The 14,964-nt window shown below is 38.5% G+C and overlaps 1 protein-coding gene across 1 annotated transcript; it reads right to left on the bottom strand.

The window, feature by feature from the left end:
- Positions 1–278: 278 nt before the first annotated feature.
- dld (deltaD) lies at positions 279–13,406 on the bottom strand. Its single transcript, XM_032547807.1, has 14 exons — positions 13,261–13,406; positions 11,735–11,810; positions 10,702–10,781; positions 10,492–10,560; positions 9,143–9,212; positions 8,578–8,678; positions 8,329–8,472; positions 8,129–8,230; positions 7,840–8,030; positions 7,595–7,765; positions 6,377–6,566; positions 5,950–6,087; positions 2,505–2,594; positions 279–951 (listed from the first exon to the last, which is right to left on the bottom strand). Exons 1-14 carry the CDS (start codon positions 13,297–13,299, stop codon positions 886–888), a joined length of 1,527 nt encoding a protein of 508 aa, XP_032403698.1. The 5' UTR covers positions 13,300–13,406; the 3' UTR covers positions 279–885.
- Positions 13,407–14,964: the final 1,558 nt, after the last annotated feature.

Below are 14,964 nucleotides of genomic sequence, written 5' to 3' on the forward strand. Positions count from 1 at the left end.
TATTAAAATCATTTAGCATCGGCTAATAAAATACAAACTGTTCTTTCTCTGTGTCAGCGCTAAAAGAGCCATGTTTCAAGATCAATAGTTGGGGACCAACACTACACACCGTAGTTAGTTACCCTGGATCAGAAAACATCCATATATCACGATGCGAGCAGGAGGAACAAAAACAACCTTTTCCTGTATAGTGCAATCTGTTGAGATGCTGCTGGAAGAAAGTGGATCCTGTAAATTTCAAACTTTTACAGACCTGAATGAAGACACCACCACATAAATAGTTATGGAACTGGATTTATTTGCTTGAATAAATGGAGCAATCACAGTCGACTAACTGAATCAGGAAAGGCCTCTTCAATAGTTCACCTTTTAAAAGGAGTCGATAATGACCTAAAAGGAGGAAATCAATAGCAGAGTTGCAGAGAAGTCAACATTTATTAAAAAATGTGCTGTTTACATGTAGAGAATGGGTGCAAACAGAGCAGAAAGACTTTTACAATAATCCTAACTTCAGCTCCCGACTAAACCTTTCACACAATTAAAAGAAAGAAAAAAAACCCGCCAAGCATCCTTTCCTTCAGTTAGAAGACAACACAGTTGTCTCAGAAAACCATTTATCTCTCTGTTCCACAAATGGGTGAAGAAAATATCCCCATGGCAACTTTAAAGTACGTGCTGAAAACAAAGCAGTCTCACACAAGTCAGCTTTTGTTCACCGTAAAACCCATTTTAATATTCTTTTTGAAACACTTAAATAACATGAAACTAATTGTAATTATTCCGTCGTGATGGACACAGGATCACAGGTGGCTTTAGTCAGTGAAAGTCTCGATGCAGCAGTACGCGTCCCGTTTCTCCAGCAACAGCGCCATGGCCACCGCAACCTCAAAAGTTGATGGCTTTTCCGAAGGACGCCGCCAGGTTGGCTTCTCTGAAAGCCTCCGACACCGTCTGCAGGACGAGGGCAGAACAGGCAGAACGATGAGCAGGAGGTAAAAATGGTGACCTTACAACAACTACAGCTACTGTACATTTCCATTAACTATAAAAATGTGCACATTGAAATTACAAAAATATATTTGCTTAATGGAAACACACCAATTTTGAAAAAGAAAACTGGGTTAGGATGAGGTGGTTTTTCAGCCATAGCAAAACACTTTTGTCACATCGCACAAGTCATGTGGTCAACAGCAGGATGTTACTACTGGAGAAAACGCCAAAAAAAACGGGATGCTGTTGAAGGACGATGGATTTTGTTTTTTTTCCTCACAGCATCACCCAGTTCAGAAAAAGTTGTTTCATTCCAACCTGTTGAATCCATAACTCTTCTGTAAAATCGCCGACTACAATTTCCCCAAACGCCTCATAAGTAGGCTTGTTGCTCCAACTCAAGCTTATGCATCTGTGACTTTAATTTCATTTCTCATCTAATGGAAACACTTCAATTGTAAAATTGTGTTTTTTCAACATTAGCAAAATATAGGCAAAGATTGGCACATATTTGTAATGGAGACCCAGCTACAGACACTACAGAGGGCAAGAATAACGAACATGAGTGAAGGAATACATGTTTTAGTTTAGTAATAAATACCTTTGAATTGTTGAATTATTCAGATATCAACTTGTGTAGCAAGTCTGATGAAATTTAGCTTCTAATCAGTTAGTAACCAGTTTGGAAGGAAGCCAGGCTGATAGCATAGCATCACTAACCAGTGGTAGCCAGGGATCACCACTTTGCCAAAACTTAGGCCTCACCAGCTTTCCTCAGTTTCTTATGCTAACCCTCTAGCGTTAAAAAACATTTTCACTTTCTTACTTAATGCACCAAATTATGCTAGGCAAATTAACTATCGATATTTACCTCACGATATTTCTCTCTATATATACTCACATCTTCTGTTGAATCTTGTTGGATGTTCTAATGGGTAACAGAACAAACCCAAACTTCCTAGCGCCTTATCAAATACATTTTGAAAAATAACTTTAAACCAGTGAAAGTTGGCATAAGAAATTTTGTCAATTTTCACATTAAAGCTGGTAACTGTTCTATCCTTAAAGGGGCGGTATTGTATATTTTTCCAGCCACATAGTGCCATTTTAAAGTAAGGCTAAATCAAATAAGTTATCTTCAGTTGTTGTAAAAATGCTGCATACATAAAACTTAAAATAAATGTGACTGTAATTTGATGCCTTGAAATTAGGCCTCTGTCTCTTTAAAACGCTCTTTCCAACACTCCGCTTTCAGCACGTCATCACGACAACGCTCCTCATTATGCCGTTAGCAACCAGTCTTAGGAGGTACGTCTTCGATGAGGGATCAATGGGTAAAAAACTCTACGGCTTAAAATGATACAAAATAATTTTCCATGAATTTTGAAAATTTAAAATAGATTAAAACGAATGTGTAAACCATTATTCTTATTGGTCTGTATGCCTGCAGGTTTCCTGCTACTGGGATGAAACCAAGCCCTGGAGCTAAAGTGAGCGAGGAGAAGAGAACGTACTGGATGTGCGTGGCAGACCCGAGCGACGTCCTCACAGGAAGCTCCGTACTCCATGGCCAGAGCAGCTTCATTGACCATCTCTCCAGCTCCCTGCATCAAAAGACAACCATGTCATCAGACCAGGAGAGGACAGTTACAGTTTTATCATGATATTTTGAAGTACTATTGCGATAACAATAGAAGCAACAATAAGAACCATTTATCACTCCTTTGTTAGGTAACTGTACCTCTCCAACTCTGTGCCACAGCAATTGTAGTCCCACACAAACAATTACTGCTCTTGAAAACATTCCTATTTTGTAATACAAGACTTTAGGACATCAGTCACACAAAGGAGTGTAATTTGTGTCATTAAACTGCAACTAGTAACTGCATTTAATCATATTAAAGCTGTTGTAAACGAATATTTTAGTAATCAAGTAATCTATCAATTATTCTTATGATTAATGGAATAATCGGATAGAAAAATGTTATAAAAATATTGGTAAATCTGGCATAATACCTGTGTTACCATCAGATATCAATATCAGTCCAATTTTTCAATTTTGAGCATCCCTAACAGTTACTTTTTTGTAGTTTAGAAAACTAACCTGTAACAATAATAGTTCACTTTCTAAGTCAACCAGAAGAAAAGATACAAAGATCTGAAATTATATTCAATTTAATAATAAAGAGGCAGGCTCACAAATACGCTTATAAAAAATGTCTATGATCCAGCTTTTAGTTAATGTATTCATCTTCAGTGAGTTTAATAGATGAACTCTCACCTTGCCCCCTACCTGTCACGCTTTGGGTTTGAGAATACGGGAAATGTCGCCTAGAGTGGGGGGCTTGGGGACTGGGGGGCAGGCGAACGAACAAACGTAAGATGGGGGTGGAAAGACGACCGGTAGACCACGGGACGAACGCAAGAACTGGGGGGAGCAGTACGGGATATTTACAGCACCTTCGTTCGTCACACTCATAAACTCATCTACCAGCCATGTACCGCCACCACGATGCGCTCCGCAACCCGTTCGTTCAGATCGGGATGATATGAAATTTATTGTGCTGTTCGTCCGCAAAGTTGCACTTACACTGTAAGAATCAGCCGCCCGCCGTGTTCCGTCTATCAGCTCACTGCCGTACTCCAGGCATGGCGCTAGTCATTCTAAGGATGCTTATTGGTCCCCCAAAAACAATGAAAACCCGGGCATTATCATCAATCAATAAAATCCCCACAAGCCGAACATGAAAATCGAACATTATGCCACTAACACTTAGCTATCGTCAACAACTCAGAGGCGGAAGTCAGACCTCCGCGCAACCAAATAATCTTCCGGCCGGAACACGGTGCGCTAAATAATAAAACATAAATCAACGAAGCTTCGAGGCAGGTAAATTTTCCTCGAGGAATTTTAAGAATTGAGGTACTCGAATCATTCGAGGAATCTTTTCAGCCCTAATATATATACACTGCCTGGCCAAAAAAAAAGTCGCCACCTGGATTTAACTAAGCAAATAGGTACAAGTCTCCTATTGGATAAGTACTGCATAGGCAATTATCTTTCAGCTGGCAACAAGTTATTTAACCCCAGCTGATGCAATGAGTAACTCCTCATTTCTTAAACAACCATGGCAAAAGACACATCCTGTGGTCGTGGAAAAGACGTTAGTCTGTCTAAGAAGGGTCAAATCATTGGCATGCATCAAGCAGAGAAAACCTCTAAGGAGATTGCAGAAACTACTAGAATTGGGTTAAGAACTGTCCAACGCATCATTAAAAACTGGAAGGATGGTGGGGAACCATCGTCTTCCAGGAAGAAATGTGGTCGGAAAAAAATCCCGAATGATCGTGATCGGCGATTACTTAAACGTTTGGTCAAATCAAATCGAAGAAAAACAACAGCAGAACTCAGGAGTATGTTTATTTGTGAACGCAAAAGCATTTCCACACGCACAATGCGAAGGGAACTCAAGGGGTTGGGATTGAACAGCTGTGCAGCCGTAAGAAAACCTCTAATCAGTAAGGCTAACCAGAAAAAAAGGCTTCAGTTTGCTAGGGAGCATAAAGATTGGACTCTGGAGGAATGGAAGAGGGTCATGTGGTCTGATGAGTCCAGATTTACCCTGTTCCAGAGTGATGGGGGCATCAGGGTAAGAAGAGAGGCAGGTGAAGTGATGCACCCATCATGCCTAGTGCCTACTGTACAAGCCTGTGGGGGCAGTGCTATGATCTGGGGTTGCTGCAGTTGGTCAGGTCTAGGTTCAGCAACATTGTGTGCCCAAAGAATGAGGTCAGCTGACTACCTGAATATACTGAATGACCAGGTTATTCCATCAATGGATTTTGTCTTCCCAAATAGAACAGGCATATTCCAAGATGACAATGCCAGGATTCATGGGGCTCACATTGTGAAAGAGTGGTTCAGGGAGCATGAGACATCTTTTTCACACATGGATTGGCCACCACAGAGTCCAGACCTTAACCCCATTGAGAATCTTTGGGATGTGCTGGAGAAGGCTTTGCGCAGTGGTCAGACTCTCCCATCATCAATACAAGATCTTGGTGAAAGATTAATGCAACACTGGATGGAAATAAATCTTGTGACACTGCAGAAGCTTATTGAAACAATGCCACAGCGAATGCGGGCTGTAATCAAAGCTAAAGGCGGTCCAACAAAATATTAGAGAGTGTGACCATTTTTTGGTGGCGACTTTTTTTTTGGCCAGGCAGTGTATATATATATACAGTACAGACCAAAGGTTTGGACACACCTTCTAATTCAATGGGTTTTCTTTATTTTCATGACTATTTATAAGGCAAGAAATCCCACTTATTAACCTGACAGGGCACACCTATGAAGTGAAAACCATTTCAGGTGACTACCTCTTGAAGCTCATCAAGAAAATGCAGAGTGTGTGGAAAGCAGTAATCACAGCAAAAGGTTGCTACTTTGAAGAAACTAGAATATAAGGGGTATTTTCAGTTGTTTTACTTTTTTTTTGTTTAGTGCATATTTCCACATGTGTTATTCATAGTTTTGATGCCTTAAGTGTGAATCTACGATGTCAATAGTCATGAAAATAAAGGAAACTCATTGAATTAAAAGGTGTGTTCAAATCTTTGGTCTGTACTGTACATATATACTGCATATATTAATGTATTGATGCTTTCTTTGAACAAATGGTGGAGAAAATAGTTTAACTATCTCGGCAACACAAAGAGTTTTTTTTCTTTTTTTTAAACATCATGAACTGGAATTTATTGTGACAATAAATCAAAATTATTATTATGATAAGAAATTAATCAAGCTAAATGATGACATTATAAATGCCCATCCCTAGGTCAGATTACAGTGATGCGATAAAGTGATACTGATCTTGAATGTCTGACTTCTGGGGGTTTTTTTATTGTCCCTTTCTACAGCGTTTCCGCTCAGTGTGAACTGTTCTCAACTCTCACCGTTCCCAGGATGTGAGCTCCAAGCATCCGATCCGTCTCCTTGTGACTCAGAATCTTCACCATGCCGTCGGTGTCTGCGTTAGTCTTGGCTCGGCTGTTGGCGGCAAAAGGAAACTTGCCAACTTTGTATGGGACACCCTGGGGAAAAAAGTGACAGATTTATAATTGAATATCAATCGTTTGACAAACTGAAAACATGCTAGTGCTAATTAGCATTTTTGTCTGATGAACTATTTAGCCAGCTGTGTCCTTTGCTGTGATCTCTGACACCAAACACATTCATTCATTACTAACTCATCCATCATCTCTATGTTCTTTAAAATGTATAGATTGCTTAGCCCAAAACCTCCTGTGTGGCTCAGAACATTTTCTCTGCTGAAAATGTAAATGAACCAAACGTGAAGCTGGAGCATCATGGGATTCTGACCTCCTGTTTAAGCTGCTCTTCTGTCTTCCCCACCCAGGCCACCTCAGGGTGGGTGTAGATGACGGAGGGAACACAGTTGTAGTCTATGTGCACTGCTCCACCAGCCATGCCTTCGATGCAGATGATGCCCTCGTCCTCAGCCTTGTGGGCCAACATCGGCCCGGCAATCACGTCGCCAATTGCATAAATGCTGATGGGAGAAACAGGTGGGGGTTGGTAGGGGCAAACAAAAATATTCATAACCGTTTAGGGTTTCATAACTGCATGCATTCTTTTAGCAGACTTATTTACAACACTGAATACAAAAGAAAGCCAACAGTGACAGAGTACTCTTGACTCACTGCAGTTTAAGTTTTTCAAAAAATTATCTGACTGGACGCAGTAAAAGAATGTTATGTTCAAGTTGTGCTACAAGGAGTTAGCCTGTCAGTGAAGCTATTCAAGCCTAAAATAGCATCTCAAAGCTAAACATGTAGCAGCAGCACAGACGTCCCAAATGCTAATGCTAATGCCCACAGTTCACATTTCTATAAACATCCAATGACTGATCAAGAGTCCCTGAAACACTTGAACGCTGAATGGTTAGAGCAGGACCTTTCACCACTCTGATGGCTGAATAACCTAAATAACAGATTAAAAACAACAAATATTTTTGTCATTGAGTTAATATGTCTATGCATTCAGTAATTTAGCTAATAAGAGCTTTTGAATTGAAAATGTTGCTTATTGTGTCAATAGTTTGATTAAAATGCAGTTAATTAATTACAGACACTCAAATCAACTCAAACATTTTGATCAAGTCCCACCACAAATATATATAATATATAAAATGTCTGTAATTATCGGCCATAAAAGCAGTTTTAATATTGGCCCAAATTTTTATATTGGTGCAAAATAAATGCTGTTAGTCTGAACCAGAAGTTCACCAGAATATAGATTATCTGTAAAATCTCATGAACTGTTCAAATATTATTTTAGACTGAAATTAAAGAAACTGCTGACCAATCCACTGATCTTTGAAGCTCAAAATACTTTCTATTAATTCTAAACTCTAATATGAATAAGTGAGTGAAATGTTCCTTCCTTGGTTGTGCGTGTTGGTCCTGTCATGGACTGGACACTGGTCCACCCCAGCTCTCATTTTCTGATTCCTGGATAAAGGCAGCTGCAGAGCATGGACTGGTGAGGTTCAGTGCGTCAGTAGGAGAAGGGTCATACCCGTGTACTTTGGTCTGGAAGCGGTTGTTGACCGGTATGCGACCTCTGTTGTCCAACTCGATGCCGACGCTCTCCAGACCCAGGTTCTGGGTGAATGGCCTTCTGCCGATGCAGACCAGCAGAACGTCACATGTCAGCGTCTCGTTCTTCCCGCCAGCCGCCGCCTCCACTCTGCAACGTCAAACCCTCACATTTACAAACTGTCCGACTCTCGAAGCATGTTCTTCTTCTCCTCGCCAACTCACGCCACGTCTATCTTGCCGTCGGGCCTCTTGGTGGCCCCCAGGACTTTGGTGCTCAGCTTGAACTTAAGGCCCTGCTTCTGCAGGATGCGCTGGAAGTTCTTGGAGATTTCCATGTCGATGCCCATGCCGCCCACGTGGCCCAGGAACTCCACTGCCGTCACCGTGGAACCCAGACGCTGCCACACCGAGCCCTGCAACAGGACAGACATGTTGGTGATAAAAACAAACAAAATAAGAAAACAGCTGAACTTGAGCCAAGGAATGCACATCAGGCTGAAGTATTGCTAACCAGCTCCACTCCTATAACTCCGGCTCCGATGACAATCAGTTCCTCTGGCACTTTGTTTAGGGACAAAGCTCCAGTCGATGACACGATGGACTCCTCATCTATCTAATAAAACACAATAAATGCTTTTATTAAGAATGAGAAACTATAAAAGCTCCTTGCAGTTATAAATAAGTGAAAGTGGATTAGAGTTAAGATGGTACCTGGATGCCAGGGAAGGGGGTGACCTCTGACCCTGTAGCGATTAGGATGTTCTTAGTGTTAATAACCTGCTGGGAGCCGTCTGCTGCCGTGGCAGTCACCTGATTTTTACCGGTTATTTTACCAAAACCGTTAACATGGGTTACCTGAGCAGAGTAAAGAAAAAAAAACAGAGTAAAGAAAAAATGAAGTTTTAAAAAAATATCTGAGCTTTTAAAATGATAAGTAAAGCAACATGAAGTCAGACTGACTTTGTTCTGTTTGAACAGATGTGCAATTCCTCCAGTCAGGGCTTTGACTGCGCCACTCTTCTGAGCCATCATCTTCTCCAGGTTTAACGAGATTCCAGAGACTGACAGAGAGACGATGAGAAACAACCGTCTGTGTTTATGAGACCGTTACAGTCACACCCAAAATTTTTTTAAATGAATTCTACCGAGACTGATTTATCAGAATAACAGTACATTTTTAAGGGGGTGATATCATGCATTTTCCAGACACATATTGCCATTTTATACCACAATCAACTAACTATGTCACCTTCAGTTGTTATGAAAATTATGTATATACAAATGACTTCAAAGAAATTGGACTTTGCAATTTGACACCTTGAAATTGGCCTCTGTCTCTTTAAGAAGCTCCTAATCTTTCCGACATGCTGTCTTCAGCACACGATCACAACAACGCACCACAAAATGAAGATGAAAGAACTAAAACAAAAAGCATTGACTACTGTTTAGAACTAGCTTCTGCATGGACACATTCAGATTCATAAGTGCATATTATTTTAATCTCTATTCTTTACATTCAGCTTACTTTCAATGCCTCTGCTTTCAAAGTCTTTGCCGTGTGCCATCTTGTACAAGTGGGAGTTGTTTAACAGAGCCTAAGGAATCAAAAACAGGAACACAGAATTAGAAAAAAAACTATTGATTTAATACAGCTTAGCTAATTTATGTGGCATAAAATTACAAAATGCATCTTAATTTATCTAATCACACAAGCCAGTCCAATTAGTTTGTGCACTCAGCAAGAAATTTGTAATCAATTCCACTTTGTTCTCAATGTGAAGAAATTATATATATACACTACCAATAGACCCACCAGTAGATGGAAGCATTCGGAAAAGTCAAAAACTACCTCAAGCAAGTGCAATTTTTATTTTTCAAAATTGAATAAGTTATGTCAAATTTTGCCATTTCTGTAAACCTGTTCTGATGTAATATTTCCAAATAGACGTAAAAAAAAGAAGAAACACACAACTGAAGGACCTAACGATTCTACAGCCTGGTGTTTCTCTTTTTGCATAGAGCTTCACTGCTGCATCTCCAGTCCCGTCTGTTGTCTATATGAAAACAAAAATATCCACAGTCTTCCTTCACTTTAGCTTCTTCTCCATGATGTAAATGATTTGTATAATTATTCTTGTTTTCTTAAAATGTTCAATCATCTGTTTTATTTGCATTCCAGAGCAGATGACCAATTCAATAGCGTTCCATAAACAGTCTGTCAGTTTGCTGTACTCAGCTTCATTCGACTACTATTTTACAGAAATGTTCTGAGGTTTTCTGTAAGCAACAAAACAGAGAATGATCACATCACCATGATAACAGTAAAAATGTTTCATATCATGTCCTTTTAAAAACGTCTCTCCAGCTCTGCTGTAGTCCCAGGATGGCCCGCGTTGGAACAAAATATTCTGCTCTGTATGTAATCTACACTTTTTTCATTTCACTGGAGGAATGGAACTGCAACCTGAAGCAAGACACAAACTATATTTCACTTCCTGAAATACAGGAAGTGAAATATAGTTTCACTTCATGAGGATTAACTTTTTTTTTTTTTACATAGATTAGATCTGATTCAATTTTATTTTCCCTACAATATTTTTGTTTCAATTTTCTATTGGTACATGATTATGACAATCTCTCATAATCATAGGGGTTCATCTTCCTAATTTACTTTCTATTTAATTTCATAGTAGTCAAGTTTTTGTCCATTAAAAAAATGACATTGATTAAAATGTCATTTTTGTTTGAGTTAAAATGAACGAGCCCTTTCTTCTGTTTCTTTCCAGTTCTATATTATATTTGCATTCAGAATATTGGGAATTATATTGACATTTTTAAGTTGAAGTGATCGATCTTGAAGAGACTTGTCGTTACCTTTGAGGGGATGCAGCCCACATTGAGACAGGTGCCACCCAATGTGGCATTCTTCTCCACGCACACCGTCTGTCAAAGGAATCAAAAAGTTTTTAGAACAAAAAAAAATGCATTTATTCACTTAAAACCCACATCTTCAACAAAAACATTTACTTACTCTAGGTGATAAGAGATTTGATTAACCACTAACTTGTCCAGGAGACTGCTCACCTTGAAGCCAAGCTGTGCTGCTTTGATGGCTGCGACGTAACCACCTGGACCGGAGCCGACCACAGTGACGTCTGCATCAACTGCACACAGCAAACGAAGGAACAATTACTCCCAGCAGAACAGAAAGAATATAGAACATGTTTCCTTAGTACATTAAAATAGGATATCTCTGTCGGGTCTAGGCTTGTCACGACAACACATTTTTCTGGACAGTAAATTGTCCTGGAAGTTATTGTGACTAAACAATAATAATGTTTTGAGACCATTTTCAAGTAATTTAATGATAATGGCATAATAATGTATGAACACATTCTCAAAGATCAATAAACTTTCAATTCTAATGATCATTTAACAGTGGAAATGGAAGACATTTTGAATATCCAAAATAAATAAAACAATATGAATTATGAAGTCTCTGTAATCTAAATTGTCCTTCATAAAAGGAGCTGATTGAGACCGAAGCCCCAGATTAAAGACTTTTATCATCCAGTTTTTGGGAGAAGGAGAAAAAAATGATAAATCATTCAACAGGAAATTGTTGAATTTTGTTTTTATTTATTATGCAATTAATTGATTTATTGAGGCAGGCCTAATTAGGCCTTTAAATGGTTTGTGTCACTTAAATTTGGACACAAAAGTAGATTTATTTTTATTTGACCAAGACTTTCATTCTGCTTGCACCACTGTCTAATAAGGTGATAAACATCTATTAAACAGCCAGTTCCTTGATCATATTATCTTTGCATTAGAATGACAGCAAAATCCAGTTTTATAGAAAGCTTCACATACCTTCTATAAAATTATATCATGAGGCATCTTAGTTAGTGATGCCCCATGGCCCAAGGCTAGGAAAAATATTTGTAATGAAGCACATTATAGATCCAAAATAAATTTGGAATTTGCTAAAAACCAGCAGATGAAAGCTTTCTAAAACCGCTGGCTGGACCTGACCACAGGTCTCTGCTTAGTGCATCTCCAACAATCATGCGTCTCAAAGACCTTTTGTTTACTAAAAATGGCAAAAAGAACTTACTTTCTGCTTTATCTGCATATGTTCTGACAAACAAAGCCGTGGCTCCACGGAGCTTGAAAGGTATGTGTTGACTTCGCTGTTGAGCAAATCAAACTAAAGGTTAAAAACACCATAAATGAGAATACTGTTGTTTTCAGACCATTTTCAAGCAATACAATGGTAATGGCATAGTGATGCAAATATACCCCCTCAAGGACCAATAAACTTTAATTTTTATTTATGAACATTTAACACTAGAACCTTAAGAAATTTTAAATATCCACAATAAGTAAATAAAACAAATAAAATGTACACTGAAGCCTCGGTGAACTAAACTGTCCTTCAAAATAAATGGCTAGTTGAGACCAAAGAACCAGACTGTATAACTGAATCTGTGTAACTGTGTATGTAGAACTGAATCTGTCAAAATATGTCTCTGTGGAATCAAGGTATTTATGTATACCAGGAGGATACTCAGCACTAACAGTGTTGGTTTTAAATTAGTCTCTTTTCATGTACTTCCTGTAAACTTTGTTTCTGTGTCCATTTCTGTTACTTGGTATTTTCTCCATAACACCACCTTGTGATTAGCATCAGTCAACCTCAAACTTCACTGCCAATCAGCAGCTGTTATCACCGTTAAACTGTTTAGTTCTAAGATGACTGTTTATTGACAGAGTTTATCTAAATTACAACAATAAAGACATTATGACAACATTCAAAACTCAACATAGCAAACTTAGAACTAACAGCTGTAAAGAGAAGACAGAACCAGAATGGCCAAAATGTTGAAACATTGTCTCATCTTGTAAGTTTAAGGTATGATTACACCACAATTGTAAAAAATAAAAAAATAAAATAAAACATAAAATGCTTAATTAGTCAAATAAACTGATGAATAGACCAGAATATTAGGTCGCAGGTATTTCACATATGACAAGATAGCGAACCACAAATGGGGTACGTTAATAACATTTGCCAAAGTATACAAAAACTGATTATATCTTTATCATGGCATCTGTTACTGATGGGGGGGGGGGGGGTGGAGGAGGAAGGCTGTCCTCAAAGTTTATGCTTTAGAACCAGGGATAATTGGTACATAACTATTAAGTCTGTCTTAATAGTTCATTTAGCATTTATCATGCCAGATTGATGTGAATAGTACTGAATGGGAGGTGAGCAACAATAACATAGTAAGCATTCATGCTGGTACTGTGTACATTTCAACACAGTTGCAGGGGTGGGGGTGACTCGTAAACAAAAATAATAGCCTGTTGTTATTTTACATTTCAATCTTGCATGAAAACAAGCCATAGTCTGCAAGAATGGCGATATTAAATAACTCATTACCAAACTTCCAGAATATTAAATCTTTCCAGTGGAAGCCAGCAATATGAGTTGTACACACCACTTTACCGGAGAAAGTCTGTTAGCAGAGCAGCTAGCCACCCTCAGGCCGCTAGTCCAAACAAATGCCTCCTGTATAAGTCCGAGTGCTGCGGCAGCCGCTTGGTGTACATTCTAACAGAAACCATGCTTATCCTTACCGTGGCGAGAGAACGGTATAGCTGTGTACAGCTCTGCATTTTGTCTGTGTCCCTGATAGAGAGGAAGTAACCTACAAGAAGGTTAGCCGAGCAAGGAAGGACTTATGGAATTCTTCTTCTTTCTAAGGACGCTGGCAAACGACTACCAGGTCGAATTACTGCCACCCTGTGTATCGGAGTGCGAACTCCGATCTGCTCACAATCACAGAAGTAAACTCAAATGTATACCTTTCTTCAAGATAAATACCAAGAAAAAAAACACACACAAAAAAATTAATTAATTAGTTAATTAATTAAAATACGTTTTAAGTTGGTATTTATCCATCTGATTCTGACAAAAGACTTTTTAAAATCTGTCACTTTCCTTAAGCTAAAAAAGAGAAAAAAGAAACCTAGAGTCACCCATTTAACGAGACATTGTAGTTTCATGATGTTCTTCAAAAAATGCATAAGGGGAAGGACCAAATGGTTTTCCTTCAGAGTTTAATAGATTATTCTTGTCTATGTTACACAAATTCCATCTGTAATAATGGATATTGAATGTAAATACTGCTCTTTCATACTAATAAGGGACAGTGGCATATGCAAAGACACACAAAAGCACACAACACAACCTCTGATTTCACACTAACCGTCTTGAATGTTTTTGAGCTTTTAATAGGATTAAAGTAAATCTTCTCAGGATTTCAGCTACAGCCCTCTGCCATGTTCTTCTTCATCTTTCACAGACTGTTGAGTGAAGCCGAACATTTCTCTGGACAAATGAAACTCTAAGACAAAGGTAAAACTTTTCTCCATGCACTTCAGCACACTTAGGATTGAATTAAAAACGTTAAAAAAATGTTTGTAGACATGTTTATTAAATTTGGTAAGCATTTAGAAAAGCCTGATGACAACGCAATGCGTTTCTGCACTTCTGATTCATAGTTCAGGTAAATGGAGGAGATGTTTTGTAGAAATGAGATATGTGAAAATCTAAAGAAATCAACCAACATATCAGAAACAGAAAAACATCAACCTCCACAATTTTGGTTTTCTTCAGGTAGGAACACAATGGACCATCATTCTGCTCAGGAAGGAGACGGGTTCTGTGTTAGAGACGAAGGTGTTTTGGTGTGAAATGTATCAACCCCAACCATATTTCTACACCGTGAAGACTCACTGCATTCTTTGTGATATTCTGCTTCCACAATGCAATTTCATAAAGATAGCAACACCAATACTTGACATAATCTTGGAAAAATAATCAGTAAAGAAACTTTTTCTGATAATTACCCAATTTTAACCACTCCTGGAAACATCAATAAATCAATCAATCAATCAAATTTTATTTGTATAGCACATTTCAGCAGCAAGGCATTTCAAAGTGCTTTACATCATTACAAACACAGAAACACAATGCAATATAGAATCAATAATCAAAACACAGCATTAAGTCAAGTTCCATCAATAAATTTGTAATTGATTACATTTCAAATACAATTCTAAACAGGTGGGTTTTTAGTCGAGATTTAAAAGAAGTCAGTGTTTCAGCTGTTTTACAGTTTTCTGGAAGTTTGTTCCAAATTTGTGGTGCATAGATGCTGAAAGCTGCTTCTCCTCGTTTGGTTCTGGTTCTGGGGATGCAGAGCAGACCAGAACCAGAACCTGAGAGGTCTGGAAGGTTGATACAATAACAGCAGATCTTTAATGTATTGTGGTGCT

The sequence above is a fragment of the Xiphophorus hellerii genome, chromosome 2 (assembly GCF_003331165.1).
Source record: "Xiphophorus hellerii strain 12219 chromosome 2, Xiphophorus_hellerii-4.1, whole genome shotgun sequence".
Taxonomy (NCBI): domain Eukaryota; kingdom Metazoa; phylum Chordata; class Actinopteri; order Cyprinodontiformes; family Poeciliidae; genus Xiphophorus; species Xiphophorus hellerii.

What these genes read in the sequence shown, in the direction of transcription:
- dld (XM_032547807.1), bottom strand. Translation starts at nt 13,299, where the DNA reads ATGCAGAGCTGTACACAGCTATACCGTTCTCTCGCCACG. An exon ending in CAGCACAGCTTGGCTTCAAG is followed by an intron (nt 10,561 to 10,701) that starts GTGAGCAGTCTC and finishes TTCCTTTGACAG; the next exon opens with ACGGTGTGCGTGGAGAAGAA. An exon ending in GAGCTCACATCCTGGGAACG is followed by an intron (nt 2,595 to 5,949) that starts GTGAGAGTTGAG and finishes CTTTTGATGCAG; the next exon opens with GGAGCTGGAGAGATGGTCAA.